The following is a 15,225-nucleotide window of genomic DNA, read 5'->3' on the forward strand; positions in this document are numbered from 1 at the left end:
AAATCCTTAACAAAATACTAGCAAACTGAATCCAACAATACATTAAAAAATTATTCACCATGATTGAGTGGGATTTATTCCCAGGCTGCAAGGGTGGTTCAATATTCACAAATCAATCAACGTGATATGCCACATCAATAAAAGAAAGGATAAAAGCCATATAATCCTTTCAATAGATGCAGAAAAAACATTTGACAAAGTACAACATCCATTCGTGATTAAAAAAAAAATCCTTGAACAAAGTAGGTTAAGAGTGAACATACCTCAACATAATAAAGGCCATATATGAAAAACCCATAGCTAGCCTCATGCTCAATGGGGAAGACCTGAAAGCTTTCCCCCTAAGATCAGGAACAAGACAAGGGTGTCCACTCTCATCATTTTTATTTAACATAGTACTGGAAGCCCTGGCCACAGAAACCAGACAAGAAATAAACAGTATTCAAATTGGCAAGGAAGAAGCAAAACTTTAATATTTGCAGATGACATGGTGCTATATATAGAACACTCTGAAGATTCCACCAAAAGAATTGCTTGAACTGATAATTTCAGTAAAGTTACAGGATACAAAATCAACAAAGAAATCCATTGCATTTCTATACACCAATAATGAAGCAGAAGCCCCATTTACAATTGCAGCAAAAATAGTAAAATATCTAGGAATAAACCTAACGAAAGATGTGAAAGACTTGTAGTCTGAAAACTACAAAACACTGATGAAGAAATTCGAAGATGACACGAACAAATGGAACGATATTCCATGCTCATGAATTGGGAGAACAAATATTGTTAAAATGTCTATACTACCCCAAAGAATCTACAGATTTAATGCAATTCCTATTAAAATACCAACAGTATTTTTCATAGGACTACAAAAAACAATCCTAAAATTTGTATGGAATCCAAATAGCCAAGCAATCTTGAGAAAGAAGAACAAAAGCATAGGTATCACAATCCCAGATTTCAAGATATACAACAAAGCTGTAGGAATCAAAATTGTATGATACTGGCACAAAAACAGAGACATAGATCAATGGATCAGAATGGAGAACCCACAAATAAAGTCATAGCTAATGGTCAATTAGGTTTCAACAAAGGAGGAAAGAATATACAATGTGAGACAGTCTCCTAAACAGATGGTGTTGGGAAAACTTGAGAGCAACATGCAGAAAAGTGAGTCTGGACCATTTTCTTACACCATACACAAACTCAAAGTGGATTAAAGACCTACATGTGAGACTTGAAACCATAACACTACTAGAAGAGAGCACAGACAGTAATATCTCTGACATTAGCTATAGCAGTGTTTTTCTAGATATGTCTGCTGAGGAGAGGGAGACGAAAGCAAAAATAAAGTGTTGGAATTTCATCAAAATAAAAAGCTTCTGTATAGTGAAGGAAACAATCAACAACACTAAATGGCAACCTATGGAATGGGAGAAGACATTTTCAAATGACATACTTGATAAAGGGTTAGCATCCAAAACATTTTAAGAACTGGTACAACTCAATACCAAAATTAATTCAATTAAAAAATGGGCAGAAGACACAAACAGACATTTCTACAAAGACATACAGGGGGCATCTAGGTGGCTCTGTTGGTTGAGCATCTGACTCTTGATTTCAGGTCAGATAGTAGGATCAAGCCCCGTGTTGGGCTCTGTACTTAGCAGGGAGCCTGCTTGAGATTCTCTCTTCCTCTCTCTCTCACTTTCTCTCTCCCTTTTCCCCCTCTCCCTGTTTGTGTGCTCTCTCTCTCTTAAATAAATCTGTTGGAAAAAAGAAGACATGCAGATGGCCAAAAAACACAAGAAAAGATGCTCAACATCACTTATCATCAGGGAGATGCAAATCAAAGCCACAGTGAGATAGCACATCACACCTGTCACAATGGTTAAAATTAAAAACACAAGAAATAACACGTGTTGGAGAGAATGTGGAGAAAAAGGAACCCTTTTACACTGTTGGTGGGAATGCAAACTGGCGCAGCCACTGTGGAAAACAGTATGGAGTTTCCTCAAAACATTAAAAGTGGAATTACTGCATTTCCATTAATTCACTCATGGATATTTACCCCCAAAATACAAAAACACTAATTCAAAAAGATATATGCACCTATGTTTATTGTAGCACTATTTATAATAACCAAGACCAATAAAACTAATAACTCAAGAGTCCTTTGATAGATAAATGGATAAAGAAGATGTAGTATATATATACAATGGAATATTACTCCGCCATAAAAGAGGCTGAAATCTTGCCATTTGCAACAACACGGAGGGAACTAGAGAGTATTATGCTAAGTGAAATAGGTCACAGAAGGACAAGTACCATATGGTTTTGCTCATATGTGGAATTTAAGAAACAAAACAAAACAAAAAGAGACAAATCAAGAAATAGACTCTTAACTCTGATGAGCATGCTGCTGGTCAGCAGAGGGGAGGTGGGTGGGGGGATGGGGGAAACAGGTGATGCGGATGAAGGAGTGCACCTGTCATGATGAGCACTGAGTGATGTATAAAATTGTTGAATCACTATCGCGTACACCCGAAGCTAATCTAACACTGTATGTCAATTATACGGGAATAAAAATAAAAAGACATGAATATGGTAAAAAAAAATCAAGACAATACATTAAGATATAGTGATACATAAAATGTGAAGTTTGAGCTTCCTGCCCTACCCACAGGACACGCAAGTCTCCCTTGTGCACAAACAACTCCTAACAGCGGTTGTCTTACATTTTCTTCTGAAACATTTGCTTGTGTGCCTTGAATCTGAAGCATGTATATGTTCTATAACCACATACCTGCACACATAAGTATACAGGTTTTGTTATCTTTAAAAAGACATAATTTTCTGAGACGTACAATTTAACAATACATCTTAAATTTGTCTAAGCAGAGTTGCCAAGCTACCCTCCCAGAGCAAGTAGGTCAGCATGCTCCAGCGGCGACAGGATGTTCCACTACAGCCGGGGGCCGGGGAGCCCGAAGGCAGTGGCTTACCTGCCACAGCATAGGTACTTGAGTATTAAGGAAAGAACTGTAGATTTCCTCAAGTTCCTGGGTGAGAATGATCTCCCCTTTGATTGCAAGTTGAAGGCCTTTCAGAGATGTATGCACAATAAATAACAAATTATCAAATCGTTCAATTTCTTGGCTCAGAAAGGTTAGCAAGACGCAGTGGATAAGGGGATCATAGCCTAGATTTAGACAGAGAAAATTATGTATAGTTTTCAGATAAGAGGAGGCTTTACATGAAGGAATATAGGCTCTGGAAATTAAAGGAACCTCCAGACCAGGGACTGAAATGCATTTCCCGCAAAAAAGTCAGTAACTTTTGCAGCCTCTGTGGCTATCCCACCCGCGTTGCTTCTGGAGCGTGAACACAGGTGCTGACATACAAATATGAATGAGCCTGGCTGCGTGCCAATCAAGTTTTATTTGTGGGCACTCAAATACGGATTTCATATAATACTTATGTGCCTAAAATATTTTACCATTTTTTATCAACCATTAAAAAAACGTAAAAACCATTTTAGCCTTCAGGCTGTACAGAAACGAATGGCAGCCGGATGTGGCTGCAGTCCCAGCTTGCCGACCTAGTCCAGACTCAACAATAGCACTGACTGCATAGACTAGTGCTCAACATTCGGTTCTCAGATGAACCTTCTTTAGAGGGTTACAATATGGATATTGAAAATTTAATTGGCCGGTTACCACCGCCCCACCCTTTGGCCTGCAGAGCCGGGCTGCTCTGTCTCCTGTGGGCCCATCCCCTGCTCTGAGTTCTCAGGATCTGAGCCCCACTGCCTGCAGAGCTGCTCCTGGCTGCTCTGTGATAAGGATGATTTCCTCCCTTTTAGTCTTGGGGCCACGACCTTCCTCACCCTCCTCACCCCAGCCTCAACAGAAGTAGAGCCACAGCATTGTTTTCTTTTCTGCTTGGAGAGACAAGACAAGTGGGTGGTGCTCCCTCAGGCTTTTTACTTCTGTGGCACCTTTGGGGGGAAATCCACTCTCCCATTCCCTTGGTGGCCGAGTCCTTCCCCAAGGATGCAGCTCACGTCTGTGCTTACCTTGGATACTCTTATAAAGAGATTCCCAAATGGGGCTGGACATGATGCATTTCAAGGTGCTGGGAGTTCCAGCATATTCTTCTTTCTCCACAGACACTGGCAGCCGCTTTAGCATGTCAGATAAAATTTCCATTACTAGTTCATCGTTACTCTGCTCATGACTGCAGAAGAAATTAAGAGGAGAATGAGATACAGGTCTGTTCAATCTGGGAGAGCCCTCTGATCAGTCGCATCTGTAGGCAAACACAGCCTCACGGAACCATGGAACTATGAGATGAAGATACAGAGGAGAAAACTGTCCAATGCATGGCAGATACTGACAAGAAAGTATATATTTTTGAAGTTTTAAGATTTCCTTTTAACTATTTATCCTCTGAATGCGTCTGCACAAAGTGCCAACACTGGACTGAAGAGTAGGCAGGCCACTGGCATGTGATTGTGGAGGGTCACAGGACTTCAGGTGTGTACTGGCTCATCTGGTGGCATCCTGAGTGGCCATGTGGGTACAGGTGTGGATGGGGCTGTGATGCTAAAGCTGGAGGAACTCTTTGAAACCAGGGCCCAGGGTGGTGACTGAAGCTCCCTACCATTAGTGGAGGAGAAGGAAATGGGACCCAGCACTTTGGTATTCCCACTCTGCTACTCAAAGTACGGGCAGGGACTGGCTTTCAACCAATGCCCTGGGACACACACTCAGATGACTGTTGTCCTATAAATTCAGCGGTAGTCTGGAGGCTGCAACCACACGTAACGCGCTGCTTCTGAGCCAGCTTACCACTCCCATGAAATAGCTGGGGAAACTTAGCTTTTGATGTGTAAGTCGGATTTACTCAGGAGGAGTTCATCCAGGGTGGCTTCTGATGTTTTGCAAGATCAAAACATTTCAATAATCAAACATCTCCAAAGGGAAAATGTTTGCTACCACCAAGGTCATTAAATAGGATGGGACAGATCTGTTAAGTCCTGTCACACAGAAAAGTTTCTAATGTTTTAAGTAAAGGCAGCCTAAGTGCAATAATCTTAGCTTCCTGAAATGACTGGAGGGACATACATATGCTTATGAAAAGCAACCCCTTAACAATCATCTCATCTCTTACTGATGTATTTGTTGGAGACTAAAAGTACAGAATTAATATTTAGAAGTGTAGGATGTGCAGGGAATTTAACCTGCTATTCTGGGGATATACTAGAAGATTTCTAATTACCATTTCCTTCTGTGTGTAGCTTCCCTACTAATTTGCAAATAGGATATATTCACTCATTCAGGGAAATGGAAACTCAACTGTGTTTATTTCATGTCAGTGGAATGATCTTGGAAGATATGACCAAAGAGTCAGCCAAAGCCACAGTGAGAATCCAATTGGATATTTTAATATGAATTTTGTGGTCCAAAAAGACAGGAAGACCATAAGAGTACAGGATTCCCATGGGTTCAGAGGTTTTAGAGGCAAGTGGAACAAATAAATAACACGAGTATATTAAGAGCCTGTCAGACGGTGGAGGAGGGCCAGTCAAGTATCCTTCAGACTGAGAAGCCCAGTGACAGAGTTTTATTTGGGGTAACTTACTGACAGGTAGGAACCTGTGGATGGAAGATCCTGACAGTACGCAAATATTCTCCACAAAATCCGAGCCTCACCCCACAGCTTTTATAGAAGGAGGGGTCTTGTGGTGAGGTCACAGGGTTGTGGTCTAGAGGGGGGTCTGCCTGAGCCTGAGGGAGAACATTGGGGGCCATAGGTGGGGCTAGTGATGCCAGTACCCTGCAGAGCAAAGAAAATGTCAATCCTGGTCTATGAGTACACAGGCGGTTAGGGCACGTGCCATTGGAACCTGGGATGGGGCAATGTGACCGTCACCTCACAGGGTTTTGGAGTTGTTACCATCTTAGTGACAACTATAATCAGGGTTCAAGGTATCCTCTGAGGGTTGCCAACAAGCATCAATTCATATTGAGGTTTCTATCTCTGTTTTAGCTGATTTGCCTATTGTTTTTTTAGCATCTCTCAACAGGGGAAGATGTAGAAGTTGGTGTAGATAACGCTAACAGAATCAAAGTCACAATGACAATAGTTTTGTGTTCAGGAATGTGTACATGTTGGTATTGTAATATTTGTGATATTTAAGATATTTGGGGCTCTTAAAACCTGAAGGTCAGCTTTGGGACTCCAATTTAAAACAAATAATTGAGAAATGGGTTTAAATTTATGATTTTAGGTTGAAACCAGCTAAGTTGATATATTTAAAACATAAGAGAGTTTAAGATCCAGCATATTTGTTTAATGAACCCAAGACGAAAGACTTAACTGACATCCCCAAGTTTGCAAAGTCAAGTGGCAGAGCTGGGATTTGAACCCAGAGTCCACGAGGAAGGAAGAGAAGTGAAGCCTGTGTCCTGAGCAGCTCTGAATGAGCACCCTGGAGGGTGTTTCCAAATAGCAGGAACATGCTTTGCTAGGAAGGCCATCATGCCACTGAGGGCTCACACCAGCTAGTGGCCTTGACAAACACAATCTTATCTTATAGAATTTGGGTCACATCTGTGAGACCATTTGAACCTCATAATGGCCTTGATGGGTAGAGACAGGCATTGTTTCTATGGACAGATAAACAGTGTGACCTTGGATACAGAGCATTCAAATAAGAGCTCTGAGCAACACAGGCCTCTAAATGCAGAGTTAGCTCCTCTTGACCATGCTGTCCTCTTACTGTGATGGGGATCTTTCCCTGTCCTATAGAAGTAAATATGACATTTCACATCGAAACAAATTCTGTTTAAAAATGCCACACACCACACAAAGATTTATGGAGTACCCACTACATACTTCGTAATTATATTTATGTGTGTATGTGCACATGTGCTCCTGTGTGTCTGCTTGTCTGTGTCCTTTGGAGAATTTGTCTGTATTTTTAGACTGTATTTTATATTTTGCACCGTATTTTAGATTTATTTGTCCATACGTTCTGCATCAAATCTCTTCAAATTATTAACTTATTCCTTTAATATTTAATTCTTTCATATGAATGTTTAATAATTTCCAACTAAAACTTCTCCTGCTGAGTTCTTACCTGATCATGAGTTTGGCAGTGGTACTTCTTGGTTGCATGGCAATGAGACTGTCGATGAATTTCTGGCCCTGGATCTCCCTGCAGCCTCTTATGGCCTCAGGGTGCAGTCCTAGGAGCTCAGGAGAGTCGTCGTCAGGCAAGGACTGGATAGTGTGTATGCAGTCCATTATGCTCCCAAATTTGGGCACTGGCTGATGTATCTGAAAATTTAAGCACTTTGTAAGTTTTTTTTTCCCAGAGTGATACCTATTTTCAGGAATGTATGAAGATACTACTTCCCATAAAAGTTATACAGAAGGCTCTTTTTTTTTTTTTAAAGATTTCACTTATTTATTCATGAGATACACAGGGAGAAAGAGAAGCAGAGACACAGGCAGAGAGAAAAGCAGGCCCCATGCAGGGAGCCTGACGTGGGACTCAATCCCAGGTTTCCAGGATCAGGCTCTGGGCTGAGGGCAGTGCTAAACCGCTGATCCACCTGGGGTGCCTGGCTCTTCTTATTTCTTATGTCAAAAGCTACCTCTGGGATGACTGTATTTGTAAAGTGAAGTTGTATGATATGCACAATAACTTCCTTGTTGGGAAAAGAGACTTTAAAAGCTAGGCTGATTCTGACTACCTATTGCCTCTGTGAGCTGTACCCACAGAGAGTGGATGCAATCAAGCCTTTAGCCATTTTACTGGGGTAAAAACTAAAGAAGGAATGTGACAGTGATCTTAAGAATCATTCTGACCCCTTGGGAGGTGGGGGATGGGCAAAATAGGTGAAGATGGGTAAAAGGCACAAAATTCCAGTAATAAAATAATAAAATTTTAAGAAATTGACAAGCTACTTAATGGGCACGGGAGAGCTTCCTGTCTACCAGCTGCATCTTCCTGTGATTAGCTCTGAGTACTGCTTTCTAAGGCTGACTTAGATAGTGTGACTATCAGACTTTCGTCTGATTGGGAGACAATGTGCCTTCAAAACCCTATTCAGTGCTAACAATGAACATGACTCTGCTGGTTTAAAATACGTCCAACCACTTCTTTGACACCATCCCTTTGAAACATGGAGCTGCCTTCTCTCCTTGAATGGAGGCTGCCTGCCGTTGGCTTCTATTGACAGAACATGGAGCAGAGGGGACAATGTGTGACCCTGGGGATGAGGCCATAAATGGTACTATAGCTTCTTTTCTCTCTGGTGGTTCGGTTGCTCTGGGGATCACCAGTTGCACAGCCCCAATTCTCTGACATCCCCCGCATCTAGCTGGTGGTCAAAGAGCCACCCCCAGCGCTGCCACCAGGGCACAGGACATTCCAGCAGCCCTAAGGTCCCAGGTGTTGAGGCTTTGGGCCAACAGTCCTGTGAGCAGGCTGGGGAGTGGCTTTTCATGCCTCAGTTAAGCCCTTATGCCCTGCAGCCCCATCACTCTCTGGGGGGCCCTGAACCACCACCACACAACTGAGCTGCCCCTGGGATACATGCTGGTGCGGTTTATTGGAGAACATTACAAATCAATTCACAAGAAACTCAGTTTAAAAATGAAATGTATCTGCTTGGGTTGAAAGGGATAGAGACAGTAAAACTTGAAGAGGATGTCAGACAGCTGTAAAACTGCAAAAAGGAAGCTGCTGAAGAAATGGTTTAGCTATAGACATGGGCCCCTTTTTACAGAGTTGGAAGGATGGTGCAGAGGGCGGAACCAAGAGCCCGGTGCTCAGACACAAGGACCTCTGAGTGCTCCTGGGAAGTAAGACTGGGTCTCAGGCCTGGAGCTGGTAATCCCATAGGATCACATTTCTGGGGACTCATGGCCATTGTGGGCCTTCCGTTTGGGTCTCTTCGTAGGGACATGTAAATCAGAATAATCCAAGGGACAAAAGTCATGTCCAGGTCTTCTGGCCTTGAGAGTGCAGATGGATAGATGAAATGTCAACTGCTAGATTAATGGTAAGTTATTTCTGTAATGCTAGAAGTTAATAAAAGCATTGGAAGTGAGCATTATGGTTTCTTTAAGGGCAGATTCTAAATAATGCAACAACATTTAGATAACCAAGTAGTGTAAGGAAATACATGTTCTTACCTCATCACTGGAGAAACTGAAGTCATCCCTCAGCACGTCAGGATTACAATATTTGTAGAGAAGGGTGTTCAAACATCGCCGGTCCCAGGTGTCAGTCACCCGGCCCCCGTAAATCACCTCCCCAAACAGGTAGCGCAGGGTTGGCCACGAAATACTGGACCGGGTGCTCAGGGCATTCTCCAACATCTTTATGGCAACCTTTAAAAAATCCACTTGTTTTTATTATTTCAGAATGTGTCTGCAGCTCACTTTGATGTTTTAACATAAAATCAACAATTCTCAATCAGCCACGTATATTTTCTCTTTTAAAATACAGTTGACCCGTGAATAACAATGCATTTGAGTTATGTGGGTCCCCTGTATATGTGGGGTTTTTCACAGTCCTGTAAATGTATTTTCTCAATGTCATTTTCTTTTGTGGAGCTGACTTCATTATAAGGAAACAGTGTATTATACACACAACATTCGGAACAGGTGTTCATTGAGTGTCCATCGCTCAGTCAGGCTTCCAGTCAGCAGTCAGCTGTCAGGAAAGCTTTGGGGAGTCAGAAGCTGTATATATAGATTTTAACCACACAGGGGGTCAATGCCCCTATTCCCTGCATTTCCAGGGTCACTGTATCTGGAAATAGCAAGACAGCTTGCAGAGGTGTAATGGCCGCTTGTGAAAGCTGAGCGGCCTCTTGAGGATGTGGAAGAGGTGGAAGGTGCCCGTCCAGAGCGGGTGTAGGGCGGGTGCAAGGCGGGTCTCAGGGGCAATGCCCAGCGGCAGAATCAAGATTATGCTCAGAGCTTGTTGGTATTTGCTCTGACCTGGGGGAAATGTAAGCAGCTGTTACCACGTTTCCTTCAGCAGTAAGAAAATACCCTGCAAAGTCCACAGAAGGCTCTAGACCGAGACCAGTGAGTTGTGTGTTTCCCCCACCCGTGGGTCAATGCAAGCTCTTACTGCTGACACATTTGCAGAGAGGTTCCTGACAGCCTCACCTCAGGTCAACTAGTCGGCCTCAAAGAAAGCCCCCTGGAACAGTTCCCCGTGCCTGCTCTCCCCTGGCTGCACCCTGCCCTGGCCCCACTGTCCCCGACACTCCCCCCCACTTCCTCTCCCTTTCTTGATCCTGCTTTTTTCTTTTTTGGCCCAGGGAACAAAGAGCCCGAGAGGTCGCCAGCTTGCCCACCAGAGTAAATGCTGTACATCTGTAGGTGGGGGCTGTGATCTGTTTCCAGAAAAGTTGCCTTCAAGGCCCCTTCTCAACACTGGCCCTTGTCATGTGGTCACAGAGTTCACTCTCTTACCATGAAAATACTCAGTGTCTGTGTAGACAGACACTAGGCAATTTGAATCATACTGTGATTCATTTGTTACTGTTTATTTTGAAGACATCACACTTACCTCCAAGTCTGAAGAACTAAATTTATAAGCAATATTCCAGCCCAATATTCCATAATTTTTTCTTTCATTGATCAGAGCATTGAAAAAACACAGGCTGAAGAGAAGTTTTTTCCACCACGGTCCACAGTCAGGTTTTTCAAATATCTCTTCTGTTACCTCTCCACTCCCACTATATCCAAATGTCTGAAGTAAATTACTTTTCAGTCCTGGGGGATTTTCCACTGTGATCTTTAAAAGAGGTAATGATAGCATGTGAGCAACAGATGCAGGCACAAGGTCCAGGGAGATGCTTGCCTACATTGCTCTGGTACAAGAACTGGGAGGAGTGCCACTGTTTGCAACAGTCAGTGGCAAGTAAAAAATCCTGAGTTATTCTTTTTTTAATTTGAAAGTTTCTGTTAAAAGATTGTACCAGATTTCCTGTCCCAATTCAGATCTTAAAATGAAAAGTTTAACACTGTCATAAAAGCACTTCTATTGGCTCTAAGTACAGTATCCTGGAAAGTTTGACAGTGAAGAGCTACTGTAGTGGCCACATGGCTGTGACAAATGTGGTGCTGCATGGCCTTGGAGAGCAGCAGACTCGGGGTGCCCAGGACAGGAGACAGAGGAACAAGGGGGCTGACACATCTGTCTCATCAGCACTGATACTAACTTGGTGTATTACTCAATTGTTCTGCTGGCATTAAAAATCCCTTTGGTTGACTTCTTAACTAGGGTGATCGCAGTGATGAGGGGCAGAGGTTAGGTGGGGAGATCCAGCTTCAGGGGCTTTTTAGAGTGTGGCTGTTAACTCTGAAACTGCAAAAGATTTGAAATGTTCCCCTACTTGCACATTTACACATATATATATACACAGACATACATGCACACACACAAATTCACATATAAGAGTCATGTGGGTCTGTATGCAGAACATATGGATGTGTTATGCACATGAACATGATGTTTCTGGATCAAGGATCAGGCTGATGTGTATGCACAGAGAGGCTCACAGTGCTCCCCCATGCTCCAGTTCCCCATGGGGTGACACAGGCAGAGCCAGATATACCCTGAGCATGTGTAGAGTGCATCTGTGCCCCAGAACAGGTACTCGAGGGATGAAACTCGGTGCTCATATAGAATGGCTGGCAGAGCAGTCCCTACTTCTTCCAGAGATAGACAAGCAGGAAGACGTTTGCTCTGGAATGTTTTGGAATGCAAACAAATTCTCTCTGGGGAGACAGGAGCAGGTGCCTGGGTTTTCATGATTCCTGGAGTGTGAGCGAACAGCTCTGAGCCTTTCCATCCTCTGCATGCAGACACATGACCATGGAAAGAGCCTAGGAGAGCAGATATTCTCTCCTTCCAAGGCCCCATTATCTTTCAACATCTTTCAATGCAGATTGCCTGCAATTTTTGTGGAGAAAGCCCTGACTGCAGAAATGAGGAAGTGTTCAGAGAGTTTTTTTTTTGATGTGTGTTTATTTTATTTTATTTTTTTTATAAATTAATTTTTATTGGTGTTCAATTTACCAACATACAGAATAACACCCAGTGCTCATCCCGTCAAGTGTCCCCCTCAGTGCCCGTCACCCATTCACCCCCACCCTGTTCAGAGAGTTTTGTTCCCCGGGTATCATGGTTGATTCTCTGGAGACTCTTGCTCATGTCTGCTCCCTGTGAGGAGCAATGTATGAAGGGAAAGGCAGGAGGGAGAGGGGAGAGAGAGACAGGGAAAGAGAAGCTGTTATCTTGTGGAAGAAAGCTGCTAACATCTGAACTGAGGGAGTATTTTGCTAATTAGAGCAACGGATCTACGGGAGGTGAAAGTTCCTCCAAGCTCTTTCTCTGTCTTGCCTGCCACCCTTTGGTCTCCATCCCTAACACCTGCTTTCAACTTGCTTCTGCTAGAGCCTTTCCAGAAAACATGCTGTGGGGTGCTTTGGGGAGCAGAAACAGGAAAGGCTGGAGAAGAAGACTGAGAGGATAACTCAGATCCCACATTCTGGTTTATGGCTGTTGGAAGTCTCAACATCCTCATTGGAGGAAATGTCCATCAAACTCTCAATTACTTGGAAGCAAGGATCTCATCTACTACCTGAGCATCTTTTCTGGCCCACAGGTCAGGGCTGAGCTAGAGTAGAAAGTCAAGCACTCTTCAGAATTCAGAATCATGAATGCAAGTTAGTTTACACTCAAACAGTACTCCTCAGTCAGTATCAAGCTCTGTTCTATTTTGTCCTTACCTTCAAACTCTTTTGAAGAATAGGAATTGGGAAAGAACTGTCTGATTTTGAGCTCAACCACAGCCGGAACTCAGGGTCTATTGTCACATCTGGGCTATTAAATCTGCAAAATACAAAATTTATAAATATTTTAGTGTAAAAATTTTTGTTAAAGATTTTATTTATTTGAGAGAGAGAAAGAGAGAGCAAGCGAGTACACTAGGGGGAGGAGGAGCAGAGGAGAAGCAGACTCCCCTCTGAGCAGGGAGCCTGATGGGGCTTGATCCCCGGACCCTGAGGTCATGACCTGAGCCAAAATCAAGAGTTGGATACTCAATCAATGGAGCCACCCAGTTGCACCTCTTTTTCTTAAAATAAAAGTATTATGCTGTACCTGTCTGTAGCCTGCTGTTTTTCCTCTTAACAATATTTGAACATATTTTCTTAACTCTTACATGTGAGAAATTTGCTTCACATTTCTCTCTCCCACAGTAGGCTGCTGGGTGGCAGTCTTAAATACTTACAGGCTTGATTTGACAAAGAAGTATGAATTTCTCTTAATTACACTCTGATTATATAGAATTTTTTTTACACATTGTTAATTACTCTTATTAAGTTTCTGAAATTCTGTTCTGGAGAATGTTCCTCCAATTTCTGTTTTTAGAATGATACATGGCTATCTGCCATTCTATTGTTACTCTATCTTAATACACTTTGGAAGGTTAATAGGATGTCTATCTGGTCCAGACTGTGTCCTTGGTCTCTGGAATGATTCTTGGGAAATAGGTAGGTGCCCTATAAATAGTTTTTGAATGAACAATGACTGAAGGACTTGGTAGAAATTATTGTGTCATCTTCCAAAGTTTACAACTATTGAAATCATACAACTAGGCAAATGTCATCTTCTGGCTCTCTTAAGTGGTAAAGTAAAGGTGAAACAGAGATTACTGAATACTTTTGAAACTACTAAAAGCATAGGAGCCTGAGAACAGAACAAATGATACTAACAAAGTTTTTAGAAATTTAAGTCAGATCAGTTGCATTTTGGTTTATAGTTTCTTTGTGGATGCTCATGACATAAAAACAGCTGCATGAAGAAAACGAGGCCCTTACATGATCACACATCCCAAATACAGCATCAGTTGTGGCCAGTGAAGCAGACAGAAATGCAAAGCTGGAGACAGAACTATAGAAGACAACTGCTTAAAACTTTCCTAATTTGAAACATTGCTGGGGCACTTGGGTGGCTTAGTTGGTTGAGCATCTGTCTCTTGGATTCATCTCAGGTCATGATCTCAGGGTTGTGAGACTGAGCCCTCCATCAGGATCCTCACTCAGCAGGGAGTTGGCTTGAGATTCTCTCTCCCTCCTCCTCTGCTCTTCCTGCTTGCTTGTGCACATGTGCTCTCTCCCAAATAAATAAATAAATAAATAAATAAATAAATAAAATCTTAAAAAAAACCCAAACATTGATAATTCTTCACTCAAGCTTAGCAGTCGACTCCCAACTACTTCCACTGCCAACAAGGGCTGAGCCTCTGGAAGTTTCTGTCTGAGTGAACAGTCTTTGAGAGATGCAGCCTAGAAAAGTGGACTTAGTCCAAGAAAGTCAAAGTAAGTACTAAACATAGGCCATAAAGTAAATCACCCCTGGAAGGAGGGATGTGAGCTATTGCATTTTGCTGTGCAGAATCATGTAGAATAATAAAGACTATGTCTGTAGGTTTATCTACTGAGAGGGAGGGCTTAAGAAGGAGAGGAAGGAAGTGATGAAGGCAATGGAGAGTAGAAACCAGAGAGGCTTTTTTTCTTATAAAATTGAGGTATTCTTAGTGTAGTTTAAAGATCCTGGAGAAAGGAGAGTCCATGTAAAGCAAGCTGAATTTTCTCTGAGTGGCACAACACTATCACTATTATTTTATCGTTGCTTCACGTGGCTGTTCCCAGTTTTACGTCACTGTTCTTATAATTAATCTGATCCCTTACAAATAAATGTAAAGCTCTTACGACTCAATGATAGTACAAAGCCTTGGCATAAACGATGCTGCGAGGTGACAGTTCAGGAGGAAGACCCATTGAGCGGCTCTGGGGAGGGCCTTCATGATGAGCTCCTCTGCCTTAGCGGCTTGGCCGGGGCCCAGGGAAATCATGGTCACATGACTTGTTCCTCCTTTTAACTCTTGTGCAAACTTCAGGACAGTGTTGGTGGGGTCGATCCCTGTACAGCAATGTGGAAATGTACACATAATTGTAAATTCATCTCATCCCCTTTTGAAAACTTACATCTGTCTTTGTTTCTTTATTTATAATGGGCTTCACAGCCAGCGTGGGCCCCCGTGTGGGGCTTGAACCCACAACCCTGAGATTAAGACCTGAGCTGAGATCAAGAGTCAGATGCCTAACTGAGTC

At 42.6% G+C, this 15,225-nt stretch overlaps 1 protein-coding gene across 1 annotated transcript in view; it reads right to left on the minus strand.

Moving 5' to 3' along the window:
* Positions 1-15,225, minus strand: part of DNAH14 (dynein axonemal heavy chain 14) — a 321,116-nt gene that overhangs the window by 18,978 nt on the left and 286,913 nt on the right. Inside the window, 7 exon segments of the mRNA XM_055324379.1 lie at positions 3,009-3,205; positions 4,082-4,242; positions 7,151-7,350; positions 9,217-9,414; positions 10,610-10,837; positions 12,838-12,940; positions 14,824-15,034. Of these exon segments, the coding sequence (XP_055180354.1) occupies positions 3,009-3,205; positions 4,082-4,242; positions 7,151-7,350; positions 9,217-9,414; positions 10,610-10,837; positions 12,838-12,940; positions 14,824-15,034 (1,298 nt within the window).

Source organism: Nyctereutes procyonoides, unplaced genomic scaffold (assembly GCF_905146905.1).
Source record: "Nyctereutes procyonoides isolate TBG_1078 unplaced genomic scaffold, NYPRO_anot_genome, whole genome shotgun sequence".
Lineage (NCBI taxonomy): Eukaryota > Metazoa > Chordata > Mammalia > Carnivora > Canidae > Nyctereutes > Nyctereutes procyonoides.